The sequence below is a fragment of the Theropithecus gelada genome, chromosome 4 (assembly GCF_003255815.1).
Source record: "Theropithecus gelada isolate Dixy chromosome 4, Tgel_1.0, whole genome shotgun sequence".
In the NCBI taxonomy this organism is placed as follows: Eukaryota; Metazoa; Chordata; class Mammalia; order Primates; family Cercopithecidae; genus Theropithecus; species Theropithecus gelada.
The window spans coordinates 30986319-31012962 of record NC_037671.1 but is presented as its reverse complement, the minus strand read 5'-3'; the positions used below and the strand labels follow the sequence as shown (position 1 = coordinate 31012962).

Below are 26644 nucleotides of genomic sequence, written 5' to 3'. Positions count from 1 at the left end.
AATTGGTAATATCTCCTTCTATTTGTTTGATGCAGCATTTTATAGATTGCATTGTCCTTTCATATAGTCATGTGCCACATAACGTTTCAGTCACCTAGTGACATTGTAGCTATCTTAACAGCTTAGCGCAATGCATTATTCATGTGTTTGTAGTGATGGTGTCAACAAATATTTTAAAAATAAATTTGGTATAGTTAAAGTGTACAATGTTTATAAAATCTAGAGTAGTATAATGTCTTCACATTCACTCTTCACTCACTCACTGACTCATCCTGAGCAACTTCCAGTCCTACAGACTGCATTCATGGTGTCCTATACAGGTATACCATTTTATCTTTCATACTGCATTTTTACTACATCTTTCTATGTTTCAATACACAAATACAGCATTGTGCTACAAATGTCTGCTGTATTCAACACAGTAGCATGCTGTACAGGTTTGCAGCCTAGGGGCAACAGACTATACCACCTACCCTACGTGCGTAGTAGGGTATATCATCTAGGTTGTGTAAGTACATTCTATGATGCTTGCACAGTGACAAAAATCATACAACAGCACATTTCTCAGGATGTATCCCTGTCATTTATAGGACTGTAATTGCTAGCTGCTGTTTTTCAAAAACAATCCTGCAAATAGGAGGATAAGTGAAGAAACTGGGGCCTGAGAGGTTAAGTGTGGTGATGGATGCCAGTGGTATCCTGCCCAGGTCCCCTTTTCCAAGTCAGTACACCCATTCTCCATTTGCCAGGAAGGTCAGTGCACCCATTCCCTGATTATCAGGAGCACTGGCTGCTACTGGCTCACAGTCTTCACCTTCTCTGAAGAATTGTCCTTGGAAAAGGGAGATAATCTATTATCTCCAGGAAGTCCCCAATCCACAAGGCACTGATTGAGGTACAAAAGGCTGGCCCCTTTTGTATCTTACAAGGGTAAGGTTTGTTCCAAAGATCCTTCTTCCGAATTACACTAAACTAGACTTAAGCTCAGACCACATCTTGCTCAGCTCATTTCCTCTTCCATATCTTGCTTCCCTCTCTGCCTTGCAGCTTTTTTTCTGCAGCTTATTTTGCCTCAATAAATTCCCTAGACTTGAATCCATGCCTAGGCTCCGCTTCTAGGAAACCCAACCCAAGTGACTTATCCAAGGTCCAAACTCTAGAATTGATTAGGCATGGACTCCATCTCAGGGGTCCCAACTCCTGGTCCACTCCTTTTTTTTAACTATACCATGTGGTATTAAGACATAACAAAAAAAAAGAGAAGAGGCTACTTTAACATTTAAATTTTTGAATTTTAACTCACTCAAGACGATTAATGTCATCATTAATAAGTAATTCCCATACCATTTGTTTGGTATAGGAAGGTATTATATTTAACATTTCTGTCAGATGATCCTGGAGTTTATCCTTTAAACCTACTATGACACAAAAATTCTTCTTAGGCTTCTCTACAATGTGTAAAACTTTTTCCTGATGCAAAAGGAGAAATGAGTATCTTAGTTTAAGCTGATATTTTGTGGCATTTTTATGTGATGCTAAGTATTAGGTAATTTATTTTCCCTCTGATGGGAAAGTGTTTCTAAGGGTTTTGACTTAAAATCCAACTTCCTTGGCCACTCATTCAGTGGAGAAACAAGAAAAAAGAAACATTTACAACCTACTCTCTCTCTGAAGTCTGCTACCTGAGAGATTCCTCTGTATGATAAAACTTAATCTCCACAATCCTTTCTCTTAGCCTAAACATTCCTTTCCATTAATCCCAGGTCTTCGGATAAACTCAACCAATTGTCAACCAGAAAATGTTTAAATTTACCTATAGCCTGGAAGCCCATGCTTTGAGTTATCCCGCCTTTCTGAACCAAACCAATCTATTTCTTAAATGTATTTGATTGATGTTTCATGCCTCCCTAAAATATATAAAACCAAGCTGTACCCTGACCACCTTGGGCACATGTTCTCAGGACCCCCTTGAGGGCTGTGTCACAGGCCATGGTCACTTGCATTTGGCTCAGAATAAGTCTCTTCAAATATTTTAGAGAGTTTGACTCTTTTCGTCAACAAGTTCATGGGGTTCACTATGCTATTCCACTTCTGTTTGAATCTTATATAAAAAAGTTAAATTATACAATCCCCAATTCAAGAGTTGGCTGCTCTGCAAAACATTTAGCAGTTACTGAAAACAGTGCAAAACTCAACTGTGTATGGACTCATCCTAAGCAAATTGCAGCATTTTTCCTTTTCCATCTGTCAGGAAACCTCTGAACATTTAAATCAAATAGATGAAAGGACAGAGATGGGGTTGCAGCCTTAGTAATCATAAAAGGGAGTAAGGGAGGGCAGGCAAAGGACCTTGGAAAACCTCAAGTCTCAAGTCTTTAGTCCTAAGAAGGGGAGATTCCTCTTCTCCATGAGTAAACTTCACTGAGAGAGTCTCCTCTGGGGCAGAACACTTGAGGCTACGTAAGTCTTCTCCGGTTTTTAAAAAAATTTTCTTCCTTTTTACATTTTCTGATGGAGACAGCATAACTGAATTTTTTTTTTTTTTTTTTTTTGAGACAAGGTTTCTGGGTTTTTGTTTTGTTTTGTTTTGAGACAGGGTCTCTCTCTGTGGCCAGGCTGGAGTGCAGTGGCATGATCACTGCCATCTCAAACTCCTGGGTTCAAGTGATCCTGTCACCTCAACCTCCTATCTGGGGACTACAGGCACATACCACCACACCCAGCCAATTTAAATTTTTTTTTTTTTTTGTAGAAACAGGGTCTCACTATGTTGCACAGACTGGTCTCGAACTCCTGGCCTCAAGCAATACTGCTGCCTTGGCCTCCGAAAGCTCTGGGATTATAGGCTTGTACCACCACGCCTGGTGTACAATCGATTTTCTTAAAGATCTATACAGGGAAGAAATTTTTTTCTCTAGACTTAAGCCAAGCAAACAGAAGAGAAAGACTGACAACATTTCGGACAGTAGCTAGCATCTTATCTGGATTAATCCAGTTCTCTGATGTGGCCTGGTACTCAGGATACAGATCACTTTCTAACACTGAAGTTGTGATAGAAAAACTCTGAGGGAGTTCCAGATAACTAAAATGTAGAAATCTGATATCAGTATGAAGCATGACTTCATAAAGAAATTGAGATTTGGAGTTAAAAGACAAGGTTTAACTAAAAAGATGTGATGTTTTAAGTTAACGTTAGGGGAATCTAGGTGAAGGGAATATGAGAACTCTATCTTTGCAACATTTCTATAAGTCTAAAATTATTCCAAAATTAAAGCATTACTAAAAACAAAAGTTCAGGGTTTCAGCCTTGGCTCTGATGCCTGGATTTTCTGAGCCTTAGAGTCCTCATCTGTAAAATGGGATAATGATAACGCTCATTTCCCTGTATGGCTGTTGTGAGGACCAACTATGGTTAAGTAAGTGGACACACACTGCAGACACTGAATCAACACAGCCCATGCTGGTCACTTTCCAAGGGAGAGTCACATAGGTATCAGAGAGAAGCAGTAAGGTGGAAAAGGTGTTTATAGTGTAGACCCTGGTCACGGGGAACACCAAAGACCCAATTGTTATAAACCATCAGTAGAACTCTGTTATCCTTTGTAATTAAACACAGACACCAAATCTTTCAGGCATGCTGGCTCTGGCAGTGCCATTTATTATATTATTAGAAGGGTTTAGCAGCCGTCTCAAAAAAATAATAATAATAAATAATAAATAAGAGGGACACAATTAGTAAGAATAAGAAAGAGGTAAAACGAACAAAAGGGAAAACAGTAGCTTCAAACACCCAACTTTCCTTTTAGGAAGTCCCTGGGCCATAAGTCATTATTTGTTTCAAACACACTTAATGGAGAAAGGAAGAGAGAGGTATTTTCTAACCTCAAGCTACCCCACATGACTTGGCTGGTGATCTGGAAAACTTGCTCATAGCAAGCCCTAGACCAGCTCAGCCAGTGTGTGGATCTTCTGATGGCGAATGAGGTTGCAGTGTCGATTAAAGCTTTTCCCACATTCAATGCACTGGTGAGGTCGCTCCCCTGTGTGGCTTCTCTGATGTTCAGTGAGAAATGAACGCCGACTGTAGCTCTTACTGCACTGGCTGCACTGATACGGCTTTTCTCCTTTGTGGATTCTCTGATGCTGGATAAGACCTGCACTCTGACTGAAGGCCTTCCCACACTCCTTACAGTGATACCGTTTCTGTATATTGTGGATTCCTCGGTGATTAAAAAGACCAGAACTTCGACTGAAGGCTTTCCCACACTCATTACATTCATAAGGTCTTTCTCCAGTGTGAATTCTTTGATGTCGAATGAGACCTGAGCTCTGAGTAAAGCTCTTCCCACATTCATCACATTTGTGTTGCCCCTCTCCTAAGAGGTTTCCCCACTGCCTCTCTATCCTATCCGTATGTTCACCAACTTCTCCATGTGGGGGATCCTGCTGTGATAGCTCCCAGGTCTGCTCATTAAACATTTTCCCATGTGGTTCCACTATCTTAGGACAGTCTTTCCTTAGCACCAACTGTCTGTCCTCAGTCTTGGTTATTTCATCTGAAACAAAGAAAAAGGCTAGGTAAACGTCACTTGTTCCCTAAGCATATGGGAAGGTGACTATGTCTATAAAAATATATCAAAGGAAAGCAAGTGGGCTAGAAACAGAAGGGCTAGTGTGGTAACACCTTCCCCTAGGTAAGGAGGAAAGTTTGCCCTCTTTGGCAAAATGCAGGTCAGTCCATCCCCACGTAGACTTCAACTGGGGAGTTGTTTTTTTGTTTTGTTTTGTTTTTTTGAGACAGAGTGTTGCTGTGGAGCCCAGGCTGGAGTGCAATGGTGTGATCTCAGCTCACTGCGGCCTCCACTTCCCGGGTTCAAGCGATTCTCCTGCCTCAGCCTCCCAAGTAGTTGAAACTACAGGCACGCACCCCCAGGCCCAACTAATTTTGTATTTTTAGTACAGACGGGGTTTTGCCATGTTGGATATCCTGGTCTCGAACTCCTGACCTCAGGTGGTCCACCCACCTCGGCCTCCCAAAATGCTGAAATTAAAGGCATGAGCCACTGCACCCAGTTGGCAGTATTTTTTTTATACTTTTTCATGGGGAGGGATGGGTAAAGATCAGGGTGGCTTCTCTGGAGTCTTCCCTTAGACCTCTCTCTCCTTTCTGAGATAACCTCAAAGTGACCCTTTCCAAGGAAAGTTACTTAATGTATTCATTCATTCATTTTCAGAACAAGTATTAAACTTCTACTATTCTAGGTGCTTCAGGCAGCACAGTAGTCCCCACTTATCTATGGTTTTACCCTACAAAGTTTCAGCTACCCACAGTCAACCACAGTTCACATATACTAAATGGAAGATTCCAGAAGCAAACAATTCTTTTTTTCTTTTCTTTTTTTTTTTTTTTTTTTTTTGAGACGAAGCCTCACTCTGTCGCCCAGGCTGCAGTGCAGTGGTGTGATCTTGGCTCACTGCAACCTCCGCTTCCTGGGTTCAAGCGATTCTCCTGCCTCAGTCTCCTGAGTAGCTGGGACTACAGGCACATGCCACCATGCCCGGCTAATTTTTTTTTTTTGTATTTTTAGTAGAGATGAGATTTCACCATGCTGGCCAGGCTGGTCTTGAACTCCTGGCCTCATGATCCATCTGCCTTGGCCTCCCAAAGTGCTGGCACTACAGGCATGAGCCACCGTGCCTGGCACAAACAATTCTTAAGTTTTAAATTTGGCACCATTCTGACTAGTATGATGAAATCTCATGCCATCTGGCTCTGTCTCACCCAGGACATTGAGTCCTCCTTTTGTCCAGCATATCCGCTCTGTACATGCTGCCTGCCTGTTGCACACCTAGTAGCCATCTTGGTTATCAGATTGACTGTTGCAGTGTCACAGTGCTTGTGTTGACATACCCCTTATTTTACTTAATAATGGCCCCAAAGTGCAAAAGTAGTGAGGCTGGCATATTATTATAATTGTTCCATTTTATTATTATTGTTGTTAATCTCTTACTATGCCTAATTTATAAATTAAACTTTATCTTAGGTATGTATAGGAAAAAAATAGTATTACAGAGTTCATTCAGTGTTTGCTTTGGTTTCAGGCATCTACTGGGGGTCTTGGAATGTATCCCCTTAAATAGTAGGGACTACCATATTATATGACTTTCAAATCCACAACTATCCAAGGTGCATTCCCATCATAAGACCTTTGCTCTAGTGCTTCTCTCTTCCTGGAAAATTCTCACCTCAAATGAAAGCAAGGCCCACTCTCTCGCTTCCTTCAAGTCTTTGTTCAACTCACCTTCTCAATGAGGTCTATCTTAATTCTTCTATTTAATATCATGATCTGTTTGCCTTATCCATAGCACTCTTAATCTCCCTTATCCTGTTCTATTTTTGCCTTATTCCATAGTCTCATCACCTTCTAACACACTGTATCATCTCTTTACCTTTATATTTATTATTGTCTCCCTCTTGCTACAATCTAATCTCTATGAGAGGAGGATCCTTCTGTTTTATCCCTGAGAATCATGCCTGGCACACAGTAGTTGCTCAAAAAATATTTGTTGAATGATTGAACAAATAAAAGGGAAAAGAATGAAACCAATTCTACTACTATGGCCTCAACCGACTGGCCCAGGAACTGGCATCTGGAGCAAAGGCTGCCACACAGGACTGGTCCATAATGAACAGTATCCAGCCAACCCAATCAAACCCTTTCTGCTTGGAGGAATTGAAGGTAAGAATGGAGAGAAACAGACCCAAACTGTCTAAACACTAAAGAGCAGATGCTATGGTATCCTTAGATGTCTTGGGTTCCCCAGGTCTGATTTCACTTTGCAACCCAGAAAAAGGCCACGGACAACAGAGCCAGACCTCCTCTTTTGACCAAAATATTTACCTCTTTCTCCCACATCTAACTGTCCTGTCTCTCACACACAAGAATAAGTACCTCTTAGGACTCCTCTGTTGTTAGGCTGTGGTTCTCCTCCTCCTTTTAGCTGGGGGATCACAACAGGTTTGGAAAATAAAAATGTGTCTGTAGAGAAGAGATGGGCCCCAAGTGGGATCAGTAGTGCCCTTTTGCTCAAACTTCGTATTAAATGTGAAATCCATAAGGGAGCTGGGTAGAATATAAAAACTCGGACATTTCCCACCTTTTAATGATTACCATTTATATAACCTTCATGACTTATGAAGCACTTTCAAATATATTATCAAACTGACTCACCACAAAACTCCTTGATGTTATTATCTCATCTCTTTAAAGAACTATAGAAAAATATGGCAAGATACCTATATATGGGTAAACAGACTATAGAGAGAAACATCTGGAAAATATGCAGCAAAATGACAAAAGTAGTTACCTCTAGGGAGTAGGATGTGCAGAACTTTCATTTTTTACTATATAAACTTTTGTATTATTTGGATTTTTAAATAATCAGCATTACTTAAAAAGAAACTCAAACTTACCTATTAAATACTGCTTGACTAAGAATTTGAAAAGCTGGAACTTGAATTTGGTCCTTGTAATTTCAAACACTATGTTGTTTTATAATATTGGCTTTACCTAAATTTGTAACACATACCTGCACTGATATTCTACAAGGAGAACTCTACAATCTCTAGATGCCCTATGGATACTCTCCTACAGCCATAGTAGATGCTTAATAAACACTTGTTGAATGATAGATGGATAGATGAGTGGACAGATGGAAAATGTAGATGTGCTTCTTGGAAAAGGGGGTTCTCAGCAGGGTTCTAGATGCAGTTTGGAGGTAGAAGAAAAGAAGTGGCTAGAAAATAAAAGGTCCAAGTTCATAGAGAGAGGAAGAAGAAAGAAATTAATTGACTGGAAAGATGCTCATAAAGAGGAAAAATGATATCAGAAGCAATTTTAATCTGATAAAGTCATGGGAGCTATAGGAAGGTCTGCACAGAATTTACTCAACATATACACTTTAATTTAAATCGAGAGATGTGTTCCACGTAACAGAAATCCATAATTGCTAGGGTAAATGAAATAAATGGAAGCTAGAGACAAAGAGGCAAGGGAATTTGCAGCTTTGATACATATGGGGGTAATATGAAACTGAAAACACAGCAGAACCTTGCTACAGATTGATTGTCAGAAGATTAACAAAAAGTCAGTAAGAGGGTATGATTTTGTGTGTGGGAAATCAGACAAGCTGGAGATGATTCCTGCAGGGAGGGCTAGAATGGGGAAGCAGCTGACTCAGTCCCAAGTGCTCAGATCTATATCCACAAGGGTGGCCACTGCCACCATTCAGAAGATTACAGAGAAGGAAATGGTAAAGTCTGATTTCACTGGATTCTCTCATACAGTCTGCCACTTACTAAGCATATCTCATATCTTTCTACTGCAACTATGAACCCAAATCAGCAAGGGTGGCAGCGGTGATTTGTGGCAATAGCGACCATGTATTAAGCATAATGCATGCCAGGTGCTTTTCAGAAATTGTTTGTATTTGATGCTCACAATGACTTTCTGAGGTACATACTGGTTATGGACTAAATTGTATTCCCTCACATATGTTGAGGTCCTAACCCTCAATATGATTATAGTTGAAGATAGGGTCTTGAGGGAGGTACTAAAAGTTAAATGAGGTTATAAGGTAGGGCTCTATCTGGTAGGAATAGTATCTGTCCTTATAAGAAGATGAGAGAGCTTGCTCTCTCTCTGTATGCACACAAAGAAAGGCCATGTGAGGATACAGCAAGAAGATGGCCATCTATAAGCCAGGAAGAGGCCTCACCAGAAACCAAACCTGAAAGCATCTTGATCTTGGACTACTAGCCTTCAGAAATGTGAGAAAATAAATTTCTGTTAAAGACAACCAGTCTGTGGTATTCTCTTAAGGCAGCGCAAGTAGACTAAACCAAAGCTATTATCAACCCCATTTTGTAGAAGAGGGATCTGAGGTCAAGTGGTTAAGTAATCTGCCCAATACAAGCAGCTTCCATGAGGCGATGCCAGGATCTGAACCTGTCTGTCAAAGCTTGAAGTCCATTCTCTGAAGCTGTGCTCCACAGCGATCCCTGAAAGGCTTCCTCATGTACCATGCATCAGAAGTCCAGAGAGCTTCCAGGATGGTACTTAGAGAGAAGTCTGCACACAGGGAGAAGGGTCAAAGATGAGCACACTAGGGTCTAAGAAGCACTGAACATTGCTGCTATCTGGTAAGGAGTCTTTGGATCTCCTGTTTTCCCAGCTCTGGGTTTATTGTTTGTTTTTGCTTGACCAGGCGAGATTCGTTCAACATCAAATAAATGCTGTCCCTCACCTGTCTCTCCAATAGAATGGCACTTCTGAGCAGAGTCACGTGTGGGCTGGGACTGAAGGCTCAGTGGTGTCTGCTCTGCTAGAGGCACCATCTCTTTAGAGAGGACTTCTTGTCTGTGTCTGTGGGCTACCATCTGGAGACAAAAAGACAAGATTTGACTTTGAAGAAATTAACTATCTGAAATAAACACTTCCAAAAAAGAAGGAAACAGGAAGGAGAGTTTTTTGTCACCAATGTCAAGGAGACACAAAGCAGAGGATACAAGGATTCTTGGCATGCCAAAATACACTTTTTTCTCTAGCAAATCTCCCTTCCTACCTCATGTTGTGGTTCATCGAGCTCTCTCTCCAGATCCTCCAGCAAAATCACAGCCTCTTCTCCACTCTCTGGACAGTGTTCTCTCACCCAGCCCTGGAGCTCCTTGGGCAGGATGGACAGAAACTGCTCCAGCACCAGCAGATCCAAAATCTGCTCCTTTGTGTTCACATGTGGCCTCAACCACTGGTAGCAAAGTTCCTGGAGTCGGGTAAGAGCCTCCCTTGGTCCAGGCGTCTCTTGGTAGCACAGCTGTCGAAAGTGCCTTCGGAAGATTTCCCTTGCCAGTGGATTATTGCGTTTCAGTCTGGATTCCTGCCTTTGGAGGTGACTTTTTGCTTCCACTTTCATTGTCAGAAGTTCTTCCCATGCCTGGGGAACTTGAACACCCAGGGATAAAATCTTCTTTGAGTTTGTATTCATCTTGACCTTGAACAGCTTAAAAGGTACCCTCCAACTGCAGCTATGCTTCAAGACAAACTTTGGAGGCGCCTGCCTAAGCAGTAAAAATAAATTATTTATATGGTAAAATGACAATAACTGGTGACAGAAACTGATAATATAAGCATTTATCATAGGCCCTAAAGCTCTCCTCTGAAAAGTGATTTGGGATGGAAATAATGGAAATATATATATATTCATAATGTGCAAAGAGTATAGGCTTTTAAGTTACCCAGATATGGGTTTTCTTTCTTTCTTTCTTTTTTAAAAATGGGGAATTTCACTCTGTTTCCCAGGCTGGAGTGCAGTGGCATAATCACAGCTCACTGCAACCTCAAACTCCTGGGTTTAAGCGATCCTCCCACCTTGGCTTCCCAAAGTGCTGGGATTACAGGTGTCAGCCACCACACCTGACCCAGACCTAGGTGTTATTCTGATCCTAACATTTACTAATTGTGTGACCTTGTGCCAAGTTTTTAAATCTTCTTTCAGTCTTTGTTTCTTTATGTGAAAAAGAAATAGCAATAATACTTTACAGAGTTCGTGGAGGAAAACAGCCCATGAATTAGGGACTGCACAGATCACTCAGAAAGTCTGAATAAAAAGTTTGAGCTCACTGTATAAACATCAAATTAGAGAAAGAATAAATGGAAATACTATTACTGTCGACTAAATGAATGAACCAACATTTACTTTACTATTTACTTCAGTTTTCTTAAATTAGTCTTCAAAACAACCATTTAAAGTTGGTATTATTTACACTAAATTTACAGAAAGAAAGGCTTGGGTGGATTCCAAGCCCTGGAGCTTTCCACACCGCCCTGCTGCTACTTAAGAGTAACAGTCAACATTGCACAAGTCTACAATATGCTTTCAGATACAAGACCATATTTCATCCTCACAATTACCCACTGAGGTTTTATTGTAATAATTATTTCATTAGATAAGAAATGGAAGCCAGAGAAAGTTAAGTAGATTGCCCAAGGTCAACTTCTTTGTGAGGACAATCCTAAGAAGCCTAAGAAGCCAAAGAAGCCCAAGGGAGAAGTTTTCTCCAGAGACCCGGGCAGCGCCTGAAACCCCGGGGGTGTTCCCAAAATGTTGGTCTCCAAAATGTCAGAAAGCACAGCGCAGCAGCTTAACTGCAGCTTGACAGGCTCTGTGGCAGACATCTGGGGAATCTCAATTGGGAGGTGGAGAGAAGTACAGGGAGCCCCAGAATATGCACCTTTAACGGGCTCCTCAGTGATTTGTATGTATTATAAGGTTTGAGAATCAAAGAACTAAGGAAATCGGGAACTGTCACATTCTGCACTTTAAAACCAGTCCATTCAACGCCCCTTAATTTGCTTTTAGAATCTAGAGGTGAGAGGGTATACGGGCTCTCCATCTTGAAGGCTGCCAAAGTCTTAACTGTCCTTAACTTCCTCTCCCGGGGGTTTCTTTCCCTGAGTCCTAAGCCTGTTGTCGTTATTCACCGAGGTGACCCTTCCGCCTCGCAGTCCTCCTACAACCCTTTCTTGTACAATGTCCCCACAGCTGGGGATGACCACCCTGGTCTAGGGGACGCCTGAAGCCGGCCGGCACTGACCGCCGCCCCCTCCTCCGTCTCCCACTTCCCAGAGGCTGAGGTTCACTTTCTACACCCCTTTCCCAACCCCACCCTCCCCAACACTCCTCCATTCCCGGCTCCCACAGCCAACTCACGAGACCCGGAACGCGCGAGGAGGGAAAGGGGGTTACCCGCCCGGGGTTGCTAGGCGCGCTGCACGAACAATAGTCGGGCGGGGAAGATGCCCACCCCTCCTCGAAGGCGGACGAGCAGAGGCACTTCCGGGCCGGTCTAGGATTCCGTGTCTCGTTGTCCGGCGTCCACCTTGCCTCGGACTCAACCCCTAATTTCCTGGCGTCCAGTTCTTTTTCAGCAGTGAATCACATAAACAGAATGTCATACGTGTATGGGCCGCACACAGGTTTTAAACGTTGGTGAAACGTTTAAAGGAAAACGTTGATGAAGCATAGACCGTTAACTATTGAAAATGCTGATTTTAAAAGCATTTTTAAAATTAATACATTATTTATGGTTTAAAAAACCCTCAGACAATACCAAAATTAATAAAGTAAAATGTCAAACCCCACCTACCCCTCCTTAGTCCCATTCCCTGAGGCAGCCACTTGCCACCGTTAGCCTGGAATTTGTATATCATTGTGATCCTCTCACACACGGTGGCGTTATTTTATATTTAGCCTTTTCTCCCCCGCTTATTTTAACGTTTTCACTTCATATATCCTAAACAGTTTTACTCATCATGTAGGTCTAACTTATTCTATGGGTGCATAATAGTCCATAAAGCAATTTATTTGTCCAGGCCCCTACGTATTCTTTATTTAGGCATCTGCTTGCCTGCCTGCCTGCCTTCTTTCCTCCCTCCCTTCCTCTTTTCCTACCTCCTTCCCTCCCTTCCTGCCTTTCTCCTATCCTCCTTTCCTTTTCTTTCTTTGTTCTTTTTGTTTGTTTGTTTGTTTTTGCTATAAAAGTTTTCTGGAGTTTTAGTAATAATATGATAATACAAAATCAAACCAAAACCAATTAAATAAATTTGTCACCCAGGCTGGAGTGCAGTGGCACCATCATAGCTCACTGCAGACTCCAACTCCTGGCTCAAGCAATCCTGCTTCAGCCTCCTGAGTAGCTGGGACTACAGTCACACACCACCTTGCCCAGCTTTTTTTTGGCGGGGGGAGGTAGATTTCAGTGTCTCGATTTCTTGGCCAGGCTGGTGTCTAACTTCTGGCCTCAAGCGATCCTCCCACCTCGGCCTGGCAAAGTGCTGGAATTACAGGCATGAGCCACCATGCCCAGCCTTAAATAAACTTTATTGGTACAAAAGAGCCTAATTGTAGGTGCTGTTAGTCATTCATCAGTTTTACTATGCCAACTAGAATGATGGTGTTACATAGATTAAACTATATTCTGTTTGTTTTAACAGAATGTTACCATTTATTTTATTAAAGCAGTAAGAAAGTATCTTGTGTGTTAATGGAGGCTCCATGATCTGTTTAAACTCCAAAACGGTAGTAGCTCTGAAAATTTCTTTATTGTTTTCCTCAGCCTAGCCTTCTGAGGGCATTAAATAAACCTGAGTTTTATGCTTTACTTCTATTTCTTTCAAATATCCGATAAGTATATAATCATCAAGAGCACTAACATGCAGAAAATTTGCTCAAAAATTCACATCACTTTTTCCACCATAACATGTTCACTTGCAAATCCCTCATTACAAACTTTCCTAACAAACTATGAAATGAGAGTAAATGCTCAACTTCTCTTGGACTTGAATAGACTATTTAAATATGTTATTCTTTTCCATTTTGGATGACCATCTGTGACAAGTAAACGCGATTTAATATTTGTATGAAACTTCTTAAATGTCTCACTGGCAGTTGGTTAGGGTCTCTCACTGGTTTATACGTGTTTGCCAAGTGGGTCAACTATAGGGCTCAGGCAGGCTCCAGCTCAGAGTCAAGTGGGCAGCACATTGGACTTCACAGTGGTTAAACAGCGCTGATAGAGACTAGCTTTCATTTGTCTGTTTCGGGGAAGATTCCACTATAGCAATACTTTGATGAGTGTCCTGGGACAGAAGAGATTATTTTTAACTTATAATTGGAAATCCCCACTGAATATTGAAAATGCCATACCAACTCAAAGACAAGAAATACTGACTGCAAAATCAGTCCAAAAGGTTGAGGATTACCTGAATCTAGAAGCAGACGTATTGAGATACTAACTTTGCTGTGGGTTATGCCATAAGCTAAAAAAAATTAAAATGAAATAAAGCAAAAAAAGAAAAAGAAAGAAAGAAAGGGCAAGCAAGAAGAAAGGAAGCAAAGAAGGAAGGAAGGAAAAGAAGAAAGAAAGAAAGAAAGAAAGAAAGAAAGAAAGAAAGAAAGAAAGAAAGAAAGAAAGAAAGAAAGAAAGAAAGAAAGAAAGAGAAAGAAAGAAAGAAAGAGAAAGAAAGAAAGAAGGAAAGAGAGAGAGAAAGGGAGAAAGAAAGGAAAAGAGGGAGGGAGGGAAGAAGGAAGGAAGGAAGGACTTGGAGGATTGGTGACAAATAGATTATTGATGGAACTAGCTCGCATGTGGATAGATCTCTTAGAATGGATACCAAATGTACAAATATTTGTATCCTATATGAATCTTCATTAACCTACTGTGTCAGAGGGTTTCAGTAAGCAAGTGAACAAGATGATGTTGAAAGAGAACATGGACTCCTCCTCTTCACAGCCTACTGGGATCCCTCCTTAAGCTTGAAAATAAAGGAAAAATTGTGAGTCCCTTCAAGGGAAATTCCGGGCACCCTGCAACCAGTAACTAGGGAAATAAATTAATAACCTGCTAAGCAAGAAGATAATAATAGCACAAACAATAGTCACTCAAGTGAGTCAGTCATGAGATGTTTGTTTCCTTATAGAAACTAAAGATAACATGTTGACATATGTCCTTGAGTTGAGTTGTTTTTCAGAAACCAGGACCTCCACCAGATGGAAAATGTTGGTCACTGTCATATAGACCTTGACAAACAGGAACCAGAAGATAGATAAGGAAGTCCTAGAAATTTTCCAGCCTTTAACTCACATTGGAGAACCCCCTCATCCATGGCTTAAAAACTCTTGCTTGTAAGCCATCTTACAAAGATTTCAGATCGTAAGTGTTAGTGGCCCATTAACCTTGCTTGGTGCTCTGCAATAAATGCCTTACTTTCTCTCACTGCAAATCCTAGTGTCAATGTTTGGCTTTGCTGCACTGGAGAAGCAGACCCAAGTTTTGTTGCTTAACAATCTGCTCTATGGATATCAGCAACTCTTTTTTCAGCTATTTCAGCATTTGCTCAAGAAACTTTTGAACATAGTGACCATGCCTGCCATGATGAAGGCCGTACATAGGCTCAAAAAACAAGACAAAAGCTTTTCTGTTGAAATCCAATTTGCAAGAGCCAAAACCAATCCTAATCCCTAGATATGATGTAATATCACAGTGGAAACAGCCAGTCACCTGATGGTAAATTGATTACATTCAACTCTTTCCATGATGGAGAGGACAAAACTTTTCTTCAAAGCAATAGACACTTTGGGATTTGGATTGACTTTTCATACCTACCATGCTCTGTCAGTACTGACTTGTTGAAAGCCCCACTTACACCAGCCTCAACTTAGGTGGGCATTAAAATATAATGATTCAGTTTTTTCCTTTTTTTTTTTTTTTTGAGACGGTTCAACTTGTTCTTGTAAATCCTTTCCTGTCCCTTAATGGTGCCTTGAGCAGCTCCCATAGCTTTCTGGCAATTTTAAGTATTAAAGGTCTTATTCAGTTTATTTTTAATTTTAAATTTTATTATTTATTGAATAAGTTACATAGCCAAGGATTCAAAATATAAGAGGTACAAAAGGGCATGCATTGAAAAATCTCTGTGATATTTTAAATTTTGTTATGTGTGATGACGATATTGTAGTTCTGTAGAAAAATGTTCTTACTTTTTAGGGATGGGTACTGAAGTATTCAAAGATGGTATGCCATGATGTCTATAATTTAATTTAAAATACTTCAGCAGAGAGAAAGAAAGGTGGGGAGTTAAATATGACAAAATACGAACAATTATAAAATCTAAATGATAAGTATATAGATGTTCATTACACATTATATAACGTAAACTAGAAATAAAATCCAATCCCCACCCCAACCCTGGCCAACTAAACAGACCCCTTGTGGCAAAAGTGATACCAGAAAAAACTTAAAAACTGAATTCCCAGTCCTGACAGAGTGAGAGGTCAGACACGACGACTCATTATACCCACCTCCCTTTTGTGGTTTAGACACAACTGAACAGCATTAAAGTTAAAATAGAGATCATTAGACTGATAGAATAGACTCTTTGTGGCAATAAGATACCAAATTATAAGCAGGACCTAAGTCCATGCCAGGGAAGGGTTAAGTCACGCATCCTTTCACTTAAAGAAGAAACTATATTCTAACTGACACAGGTTTTCCTTTTTCTCTGGCAGCTAAACAAGCACTGGCCCTGAGATAAGCAATATTCAAACAATTTGCAGCTACACTAGATGCTGACTAACTGTACCCTCTTCCATCAACTGTGACTATAGCTTTGATTGGACATGAGACTGATTTCAGTAGCTTTCTCCTGATAAGACCAATCATGGACTGATTCTAGCCCTTTTACAGAGATTGCGCACTTCTGTGCTCTCCTGTCCTAAAGTGACCATTTGACATATAGAGCCTAGTTGTAATACATGCAAATGTTAAGTCTCCACTTCAAAGTGAACATGTAACATGCATGTTTGTTCAATGTGCATGTGTCATGGCCCCTTCCTGAATATTCATAGCTCCTTCAGTAACCTGTTGAATATGTATGTTTGGTCAACTCATTCAGTATAAAGCTTCCACTTCAACCCCTCCTCCTTCAAAGTGCCTGTCTCTGGATGTGGCTGGAGGAAGGCTTCCCAGCCTGCAGTTTGGCCACCTGGCAGGCTGTAACCCTTAAGAAGAAATACAGTCTTTTCTCTCTTTTTCCAAATTTGTATCTTGTGATCTTTTCTTTAAGTTAAAAATACATAAACCTTTGGGAGCTGATGTGTTTCCAAATTCAGGTTTGTTTTTTTTTTTCAATTTTAGAAAGATAATGTGCATACACTGTATATAATGTAACTTCCAGCAGTTTCAGAGCATATCAAACACCTCAATATTTCTGCTTTGAGATTTATGATTAGTGACTTTAAATGAGTTAAAGGCTATAAAGAAGTTTAGGTTTTCCCCTCAGATAGATTGTAGTGCCAAATTTATGGAGGAAAGATTTGGAGGTTTTAGAATTTTATGGATTTCAGAACTGTGATTAAGGGATCCTGGATATGCACTAGTCTATTTTCTGTATTTTTTGCATATTTAAACGTTTTCAAAATAAAAATTTGTTAAATAAAAATATACAATCTATTCCTACCACTAGTCACCTAATTTCATTCACTAGAAACAGCCAAAGGTATTGATTTCTTTTTTTTCTTCTAGACAGGGTCTCTCTCTGTCGCCAAGGCTGGAGTGCTGTCACCAAGGCTGGAGTGCAGTGGCACGATCTCAGCTCACTGCAACCTCCACCTCCCAGACTCAAGAGATTCTCCCACCTCAGCCCCCCAAGTAGCTGGGGACCACAGGCATGCACCACCATGCCTGAAGAATTTTTGTATTTTTAGTAAAGACGGGGTTTTACCGTGTTGCCTAGGCTGGTCTCGAACTCCTGAGCTCAAGTGATATGCTCCCCTCCTCATCCCAAAGTGCTAGGATTCCAGGTGTAAGCCACCATGCCCGGCCTTCATTTCTTATACAGCCTTTCAGAGATATTTTAGGTATGTAGAAGCAAATATTTATATATAATTTTGCCCTGGGATTTTACAGAAATAGTAGAAATTTTTCCTGTAGCCATACATACAAAGCTGCATCTCTATTTTAACAGCTGCATACCATTTCATTATGCAGCCAGTCCTTTATTGATGGGCAATTAAGCTATTAATATTTCCTATCACTTTCCATTTATAAACGCTGCTGAGCTTCAGACACGTATTATCTTACATATGTGTGAGTCTGTCTCTAGGATAAATTCCTAGAAGTAGAATTCCTGCGTCAAAGAATATGCACATTTAAAAAATGTATAGACTTCCGGCCCGGGCGCTGGAAGGTGGGGGTCTTCCGCGGAGAAAAGCCAGCAGCTCCAGCGACGCAGGGCCAGGAGGGCAGGACCGCGCCGCGGCCACAGCCCGGAGCTTCTTCAGCCCCCCGACACGGGCCACCCTCCGGTCTGTTCTCCCCGCCCGGTCGCTGCCCGCCAGCCCTCCATCCCCCAACCGCCCGACATCCTAAGTAAGAGCTGGAAGAATCATTTTTGAGAGTCATGACCCATAGCTGCCTGCTTCGTCCCCCAACCCTCGACGATGAAAAGGACTTCGTCCCCCGGCCGCGCGGCTCCGGGGAAGGAAGACAGAGCGACCTCCGCCGCGCGCTCAGGGCCACTCTAGAGGGAGAAGCCGCCCGGAGGCTGGCAGAGCGCCCAGCCGCGGCGGAGACCGGAAGCCTTCCGGAGCCCAAGGCTGTGCACCGGCCCTGTGCTGATTCTCTGCCTAGGAAAGGACCATGCAGCCTGAGATCAAAGTACCCCTGAACTTCATCATTTTCTACTCTTGTATAACAAGCTGCTCTGGCGCTTCTGAAAAAGAAATAAGAAGTCCACCGGTACCCTGACAAACCGCTGAAGGGCTCTGGCTTCCACCATGTCCACATTGGGGAGATGGTGGACCCCTTTGGGGAGCTGGCCACCAAGCGAAGTGGCCTGGCAGTGGAAGATGTGCGGGCCAATGTGCCTGAGGAGATAAGCATATGGATTGACCCCTTCGAGGTGTCCAACCAGATTGGCGAGAAGGGATCAGTGAAAGTGCTGTACCTGGATGACAGTGAGGGCTGCGGGGCCCCAGAGCTGGACATAGAGATCAAGAGCAGTTTCAACCCTGACGACCAGATACTCGTGCCTACCGGAAGCCAGGACAGCTCCTTGTCCAACTCCCCGTCGCCATGCTTTTCCCATCACCCAGCCCCACCTTCATCCTCTGCCTCGCCAGCCCATCACCTTCACCATAGACTCCTTTGCTGCCACCAAATTAGGCTCCATGAAGATAAAGAAGAGGGGTGGGGCAGCAAGTGGTAGAGGAGCAGCCAGCGGTGAGGCAGGTGGCCAGCAGCTACCACAGTAGCCTCCATGGCCCGCTTCAGCACCAACAGCTTGTTGAAACACAAGAGTCTTTCTCTGTCTATGCATTCACTGAACTTCATCCCGCTCAACCGGGCCCTCAATCCTAGCTCTCGCCGAAGGCCACGTACAGTCTCAAGTACAACAGTGGCGGCTCGCTCAGTTTCTTCTTTGATGGGGCCGATGGCCAGGGCAGTGGCACCCCATCCCCCTTTGAAGGCAGTGGGACTGTCACCTGCAACAACAGCAGCTTCTGCATGGTCTAGATATTTGGAGGTGGCACCACCTGCCTCTTCCTGGAGAAGCCACCCTTCATGGAAGGCCTCAGCTACAACCTGAACACCATGCAATATCCTAGTCAGCCCTTCCAGTCCATGGTGCTGGCCAACTGACCGTCTACCTTCCCTGGGGCCAGGCACCCAAGACCACAGAAAAGAGAGAGAAAGAAAAGGAAAGGCCAAAAAAAAAAAAAAAAAAAAAAAAAAAAAAAAAGGAAAAGAAAAATGTACAAGAAGATTTTCAATTTTCTCACTCACTTCTACAAAAAAAGATCTAGTGCAGGCACAGAATGGGAGGGGCTCCCAAAGCACCAAAATGTGTTTAACTTACCCCCTACCACTTACTACTCGCCCATTGGCCTGTAATTTGGTTGGTTTGGGTTTTATATATCTTTTTTCTGTCTTTGTTTTTTTAACATGTAGTTCTCTATATAACATCTTTAATTGGTGGCTTCCTTTGCTAAGAATGGTCCAGAAATAAATTTCTGCTCCCTGTTCCTCCCTTCCTCCTCACACTCCTGGTTTAGGATTGGTGTGTCCAAGCTCACAGGGAAGGAAGAGCTGCAGCTGGAGCCTGACCCTCCCTGGAACAGGGAGAGGCTGGCCTGTGTCACTGCCTCTGTCACCCAGCTATCCTCACACTCAAAGCCATCCAATCTTGGCAGGCCTTCTCAGGCCCTGCCACCGAAATAGGCCTGACTCCAGCCCCCACTTCATTTCAGGCTGGGCCACAAGGAGCTGCCAGTTGGCCACTTGCCACCCCCCACACCCTAGAGCTGATGTTTGTGACTACAGGAAGGTTAGCATTTTATCTAGCTTAATTCCTGTCATCTCTGTCCTGAGGCCCCACCTCACCATTCCCTCCAGGCCCAGACCATCATCAAGGCCCTGGCCACCCAGCCACTGATGCATATGGCCTTTTCTTTCTCTCATGCAGCTTATTCTCTCCTGGGCCAGAGGTTGTGGGTAGGGAGGTGGTGTGTGTGTGTGTGTGTGTGTGTGTGTGTGTGTGGTTTGCTGTCCAGTTTTAAAGGATTCCAAGCCATGTGAAACTTACTCTCTAGATGTGATTCTGGGTTGCGACAAATGCTTATTAATGAGTGAGGCTGGGGAGTGGGCTAGGAGTATTAGCAGTCCTTTTACAGTGTGTGTGGTGGGGTCACACCACTATGGCTAAGCTTAAGACACTCCCAGAGAGAAGCACTGCAGAAGGAACTGGTTTCCAGACTGCAGAGGGATCTGCACTTTTGTTTTTGACCACCTCCACCAAAAAAATAGGTTAGCTCTGACGGGCAAAGGGAATACCCAAGCCTCTGATGCCTATGAGAAGTCCCTGGACTTCGACCCTCCTGTTGTGTGACCTTAGCCCCGTGGGAAGCTGCTCACCTGAGCACCTATGGGGGTGAGAAGGGAGGTAGGGTGGGATATTGGAGTCAGCATCTGCAGTGGGCAGCCCTGAGCCTGGAATGGATACTTTTTGGTCTTTTGGTTGTAGATGTTATTTGAGTACATTTGTGCCCCTGCCTGATAGAGCTTCTCAGTACTTCCTACTATCCCCCTCACTGCCCTGACCTGACCCCACTGGACCTTAATACAGTGAGGGGTAGTGTCCTGGACAGGGACTCTGCACTCCCAGCTGACGTGTTTGGATCACAGAGGAGTGTTTGCTCCTCTGCCTTTGCTAGAAGAGGGTTTGTTTCTCCAACCCTAGAAGGCCAGGCAAAGGTGGACAGGAGCCAGGGGAGCAGGGTAATAAACATTTTATTCTTTGGCAAGTGGGGCACTTGGCATCAGGGTCCCATCACCAGAAAGCACCAAAACCCTTGCCGCCACACTCACTCCATCCTCCCCAGGGACCTCAAGTGGGCAACTGCTGTGGCTGTGGGTCCAGCCCAGGCAGGCACTGCCAGCCTTCCCTCCCTGCAGTGGGCACTAGCTCTACTTCCCCCAGCAGGCAGTGCCCCGATTTCTCAGCCCAGCACTATCTGTTCCCCTAGACTTCTCAGGGGCCAGCCCAGTTTGGGCCACGCTCTCCCTCATTCACGGCTCCCACATAGGTGATAGGCCCAGCAGATAGCTTCTCTCTGGGAAAGGTTGGATGCTGTCTTACATCCCCTTCTAGCCCTCCTATCATCCACACACACAGGCATCCACCCACATCTAGGTCAGCTTGTTTCTCACCACATGCAGGGAGAAAGGGGTGACCAATCCCTTCGTGTCTTTTGAAATATGAGGAAAATTGTGTGTTCAGGAGCATGACTTCAGTGCTGAGCTCTAGAGCCCAGTTCAATCTGTCTTGTCTCAAATCTAGGCATTTTTGCTTCAATTTTATTTTTTTAAGAAAACAAAAACAGAAACCTGTACTAATTTACCTGGTTTCATAGGAAAACTTTCTAAAAATTTTTTATGTTTTTTGATGTCCATTTGTATTGAATAATTTGCTATACTTGTAAAATGTAAGAGGTATGTATAATAGATGTATATTTCTAACACAATAAACATATTTTTTTACTTTTCAAGATTTTTCCTTAAAAAGATGAGAGAAACATTTTTTTTTTTTTTTTCAGGAAAAACAAACTTTAGAAAAGAGAATAAAATCTTTTCTCCACTTTCCCCATCCTGTCTCTATCTATCCCTCTTTCCCAGGAACAAATCAGAAGGTGGATTATCTTGTGAAGAACGTAAACTGTTAGTCTGGAATGATGTCTTTTCCTCAATGTAGTGAGCTATGGATCCTCTAGTTTTCTCTCTAGGGATGGGAAGGGGGCATTGAGGCAAGCCTAGAAAGGAGCCAGGAGAGCAGCGTCATGAGCTTTTTTCTTTAGTGAAGGAAGAATATAATCAAGGGGTTTGTATTCAGAATGTTGTGCAATATTTTGGAATGGGACATTAGCATGTTTAGAGATTTTTAGTTTAAAAACAAAACAAAAAGATTTATGAAATCTGTAGAGTTTCTACTGTTCCAGATTGTTTTAAGTTTGCATGGAAAGCATTATATATTATATAATTTTTAAAAATGTGTACATACTGCTAGATTGCCCCCAAAGTAGTTATAAAAATTTACAGCTCTCTAACAATACCTGAAAGTTATTTCCCCTCCCACCTTCACCAAAGTTTTTGATCTTTGACAGTCTGATGGGTAAAAAATGGCATATTATTGTGGTATTGATGAACATTTTTTAAAAAACAAGCTCTGGCGAGTTTATTTAAGGAAATTTTTGCATGGTTTACTTTTCACTAGTCTGTGCTGGCATGCTTCTAAAGATATCAGAATCACCTGGATCAATGATAGCCAGTGTGCATACTCTGTAGTATTTTCCGCATCCTGTGGCCAGTTCAGTATTATTGCTGCTGTAGTGATGGACACCAATTTTGGCCAAAATTGTGTAGTACTCTATTTCAGATTTCTTCAAAGGTGGGCAGTTGTTAGTGAGAATGACCAATTTCACTTTGCCTTGTCTGATCATCTTCAGAGTCCGCTCGTACCCCAGCGCATCCTTTCCTCTTTTCAAAACAAGTTGGAGCCTAGAGTTGCTGGACTCCAGCGATTTTTTCGTTTTCTTAGTAGCCACCATTTTCCTGCCTTAGGTGCCAGATGGCCTCCAACCAAGAGCAGCCATCAGGATGCTGCAAGGGAGTGAGAAAGGAACATTTCTTTAAATGTGAATGAAGTTGAATGAATTAGTATTCATGCATATTTCCTTCCTGTGAATTTTCTGTTTATGTCTTTTCCATTTTTTCTGTTTGTGATGGCGTTTCTTTTTGTCTCCCAGATTCAAGCGATTCTCGTGCCTCAGCCTCCTAAGTAGCTGGGACTGCAGGTGTGCCCACAGCACCCTGCTAAGTTTTGTATTTTTTGGTAGAGACAGGGTTTCACCATGTTGGCCAGGCTGGTCTTGAACTCCTGAACTCAAATGATCTGCCGACCTCAGCCAAAGTACTAGGATTAAGGCGTGAGTCATTGCAGGTGGCCTGTGATAGTATTTCTTTTGTTGACTTGTATGATTATCATGTATTAGGGAAATCAGTCCTTTGTGATACAGAATTTTTCTATTTAACTTTGTTCGTGGTTTTTGTTATACAGAAATTTTAAATTTTTAAGTGGTTTAATTTAATAATCTTTTGTGTTTTCTAGGTTTTCTGTGATACTTAGAAAGACCTCCCTCATGCCAAAACTATAAAAGAAAATTCCCTCTTTTATTTACTTCTTTTAGTGCTTTTATGGGATTTTTTTTTTTCTGTTTAAATTTTGAATCTCCTGGTTGTGAGATGTGAGATGTGGATTATGCTCTATTTTTTTCAGATGTCTATCTAGATATTCCAGTACCCTTTATAGCATAATTCATCTTTTCTCCACTGCCTTGAAATGTCAACTTTATCAAATGCTTAAATATTTGTGCCTGCTTCTGGATTTTCTATCCTATTTGTACTACAATGTTTTATTCGCTATGCCTTAAAATATGTCTAAATACCCAAAAGGTATTTAGACCTCATTATTCTTTTCTGAATTTTCTTGGCTACTAATGTTGTTTATTTTCCATATAAACTTGTTGTTTATATGGAACTTGGCTACTAATGTTGTTTATTTTCCATATAAACTTTAGAAGCAATATATACAGTTTGAAAACAAAACTCTATTTTAATTTGTATTGGCATTATGTTAAATATGTAGACTAACTTGTAGAGAAGATTGACAAAGTGTTCTTTACATTCATCTTGTAATTTCCTTCTAAATTTATTTCTCAATGTTTTATCTCTTTTGTTGCTATTGTAAATGTTTTATCTCTTTTGTTGCTATTGTAAATGGGGTCTTTTCTTCCATTATGTGTGTGGGTAGGAAGGCAAGTGATTTCTCTTATTTATTTGTATAAATATATTTAATTTCATAAATAAATCCCGTGTGCCTTCATATATCTAATGTTATGATACTTTTATCTCCTTCTTTTGAATTTATTTATTTAAATAATTCTGACTAACCCAAAACACTACAAAATTCTTGTGATGAAAGTGGACATCTTTCTAACTTGTTGCTAATTTCAAAGGCAATGCATATAATGTATTCTCTGAAAAGCAGGATGATGACCGTTGATGTACGTTAGATATGTTTTCTACAGTGAAGTAAGGAGCAATCCTCTTTTATTAAAAGTTTCAAAAATTACAACCAAGAAAATGGATCTTAATGCAACCAAATGCCATTTCCACATTTACCTAAATCCTTATATGCTTTTTCTCCTCACGTATGCTAATGTGGTGAATTACATTTAAATATTTTTCTATTTTAAATAATACTTATGCTCATCTCCATTTTGTCATTGTGAATTATTTATTCCTTATAATAATAAGGAATTATTTATTCCTTATTTATCATTTTATTTAGGATTCTGCATAAGAAAGAATGAAAAATGGGTTTTCCTATTGGTAATTATCATGAGTTTTGAGATCACTCTTAGAATTCTTTCTGAAAAAAATCGAATATTCCCTTTGCTTTTTACATTCTGGAATCATTTTAAATGCATTGAAATTATCTGTTCCTTAATGGTTTATTAAAATTTGTCTGTGAAACTGTTAGGTCTAATGCTTTTTCTGGGGGAAGTCTGTTGACAACTTTTATTTGTTCTATTCTAATTGGTATGTTTGATTTTCCATTTCTTCTAAAGGTTGTCTGGTATGTTTTGTAGAAATACATTGCAACCAGGTTTTTCAATCATATTGCAGAGCATTAAACAAAATAATATCTTTTAATTTCATCTGCATTTGCGGTTACAAGCATTCCCACTACCACTGACTGGCTGGAGTGAGAGCAGTTACAGGAACTGAGAGAATGGCAGAGCTCAGAATAGAAACTGAAGCGGAGGGGAACTCAGCTTCCACCTAACACACGGTTTTGGCAGCGCGCGCTTTGTCAGCCAGGGTATTTAAAGTTCGCGGGAACTAGAGGTGCAAAAGGAGGAAAAACCAACAGGCTGGGCGCCGGTGGCTGGCTGTAATAATCCCAGCGATTAGGGAGGCCGAGTGGGAGGATCACTTGAGCCCAAGAGTTGGAGACTAGCCTGGCCAACTTGGCAAGACTCCGTCTCTACAAAACGAACAAACAAAAGTCAAGAAATTAGATCTGGATCAAAAAGGAAATTCCTCGAAAGAAAAAGGTCCGGGCCGCAAGATTCTGCCAAGAGTGGGGAAGCACAGTACCCATAGCTTGGCCAGCCCGGATTGCAGCTCCTGCTCTCACTGCGCACTCCAACGAGGAAGAGGTGCTTGAGGAATATTTATTAAGTAAATCTTCCTCACTCTGTTGTTTTCCTGCTTTGGACTCCGATTCTTAAATTTTGGTCTTTCTGATTCAGACATTTTAAACCTAGAAGGACCTGGGAACGCATCCAGTAAAGATTACACGTCGGCGCACCCACTGCTCTTTGCTCTGAGATTCCATCCCCCAATCCCACCTTAGTGTCCTACCTTGAGGTTCCTGGATGGTCGCCAGAGAATCTCCGAACCCATGAATTTCAAGAATCTTTCCTCAGATCCTTAAAGGGCTACCCAAATGGTCCCGCTGGACGAAGATCAGATCTCCCAATTCCTTTGCCCAGACACTAGTAATACCTCACCCCCGCCCCCGCCCCGTACTTTTTAGCACTTCCACCCCCCATCTCTGCCAGGCAAAGCACGACAAATCCTTTGCAGGTAGAAATTCTACCTTTTACTTTTTTCAGTCTTCACACTACCGTCACCACTAAGGTCAACGCAGTAGGTGGTCAGCGCCGAATGTAACATTGACTCTGGAGTCCTATGTAAGTGACTATTAATTGTATTTTACAGATTATTTATTTATTTACTTAATGCTGGATCTCGCACAGTCTCCTAGGCTGGAGTGCAGTGGTGCAATCCTAGTTCAGGGCAGCCTCCAACTCCTGCGTTCAAGCGATCTTTGCGCCTAGGCCTCTCAAAGTGCTGGGATCACGTGGGTGAGCCACCGCGCTCCACCCCAATTTTTAAAATGATATAAAGTTATATGCTCCTCTGCCTGCCAACCCCTTCAGAAGTTGCAAAAGCAAATTTAGTAATAACCAAAAAGCCCTTGCAACCCCCATTCAATTCCTAAAAATAAAAAAAATAATAATCTGCAAGAGTTTGGCTTTGGCGTGTATTCCTCAAAGCTACTTAAAAATGAATATATAATTGTATGCGTACTTCTAGACTTATATTTACAAAAACAGAAACTGCTACACAATATTGTTTTGCAGCACGCTTTTTATGTCAGTTACTACCTGTCTATTTTATTCTTTTTGATAGTTGTATAGTAGTACAATTAAGTTGATGCACCACAATTTGTTTAACCAACCTCATACCAACCCTCTTTCAAAGGCTGCTACCTTGAACATTCTTTTATGCTCTTGTTCATACCTTGTGGAATTTATGCAAATATTTCTGTAGAATAGAGTTTTAGAAGTGGAATAGCGAAGTGATGATATCTACCTTTTTAAAAATCAGTTTATTGAAGTT

At 41.7% G+C, this 26644-nt stretch overlaps 2 protein-coding genes and 1 pseudogene across 7 annotated transcripts; 1 reads left to right on the top strand and 2 right to left on the bottom strand.

Moving 5' to 3' along the window:
- Positions 1-3626: 3626 nt before the first annotated feature.
- On the bottom strand, positions 3627-11881 carry ZSCAN9 (zinc finger and SCAN domain containing 9). Of its 5 annotated transcripts, none has more exons than XM_025384341.1 (4): positions 11770-11881; positions 9625-10117; positions 9307-9439; positions 3627-4556 (listed from the first exon to the last, which is right to left on the bottom strand). In XM_025384341.1, exons 2-4 carry the CDS (start codon positions 10042-10044, stop codon positions 3940-3942), a joined length of 1170 nt encoding a protein of 389 aa, XP_025240126.1. In that variant the 5' UTR covers positions 10045-10117; positions 11770-11881; the 3' UTR covers positions 3627-3939. The 5 variants fall into 5 exon arrangements, with proteins under 5 accessions (XP_025240126.1, XP_025240127.1, XP_025240123.1 ...); XM_025384342.1 differs by having other exon boundaries at positions 11806-11875; XM_025384338.1 differs by adding an exon at positions 6954-7106 and having other exon boundaries at positions 9625-11848.
- Positions 11882-17915: 6034 nt separating this feature from the next.
- LOC112623727 (protein Tob2-like) lies at positions 17916-19358 on the top strand. Its single transcript, XM_025384343.1, has one exon. The coding sequence runs from the start codon at positions 18411-18413 to the stop codon at positions 18822-18824; it is 414 nt and encodes a 137-aa protein (XP_025240128.1). The 5' UTR covers positions 17916-18410; the 3' UTR covers positions 18825-19358.
- A 3008-nt stretch (positions 19359-22366) lies between these two features.
- Positions 22367-22753, bottom strand: LOC112623728 (annotated as a pseudogene). The gene has a single exon (XR_003119194.1). The product of XR_003119194.1 is annotated as a 60S ribosomal protein L30 pseudogene (transcript).
- Positions 22754-26644: the final 3891 nt, after the last annotated feature.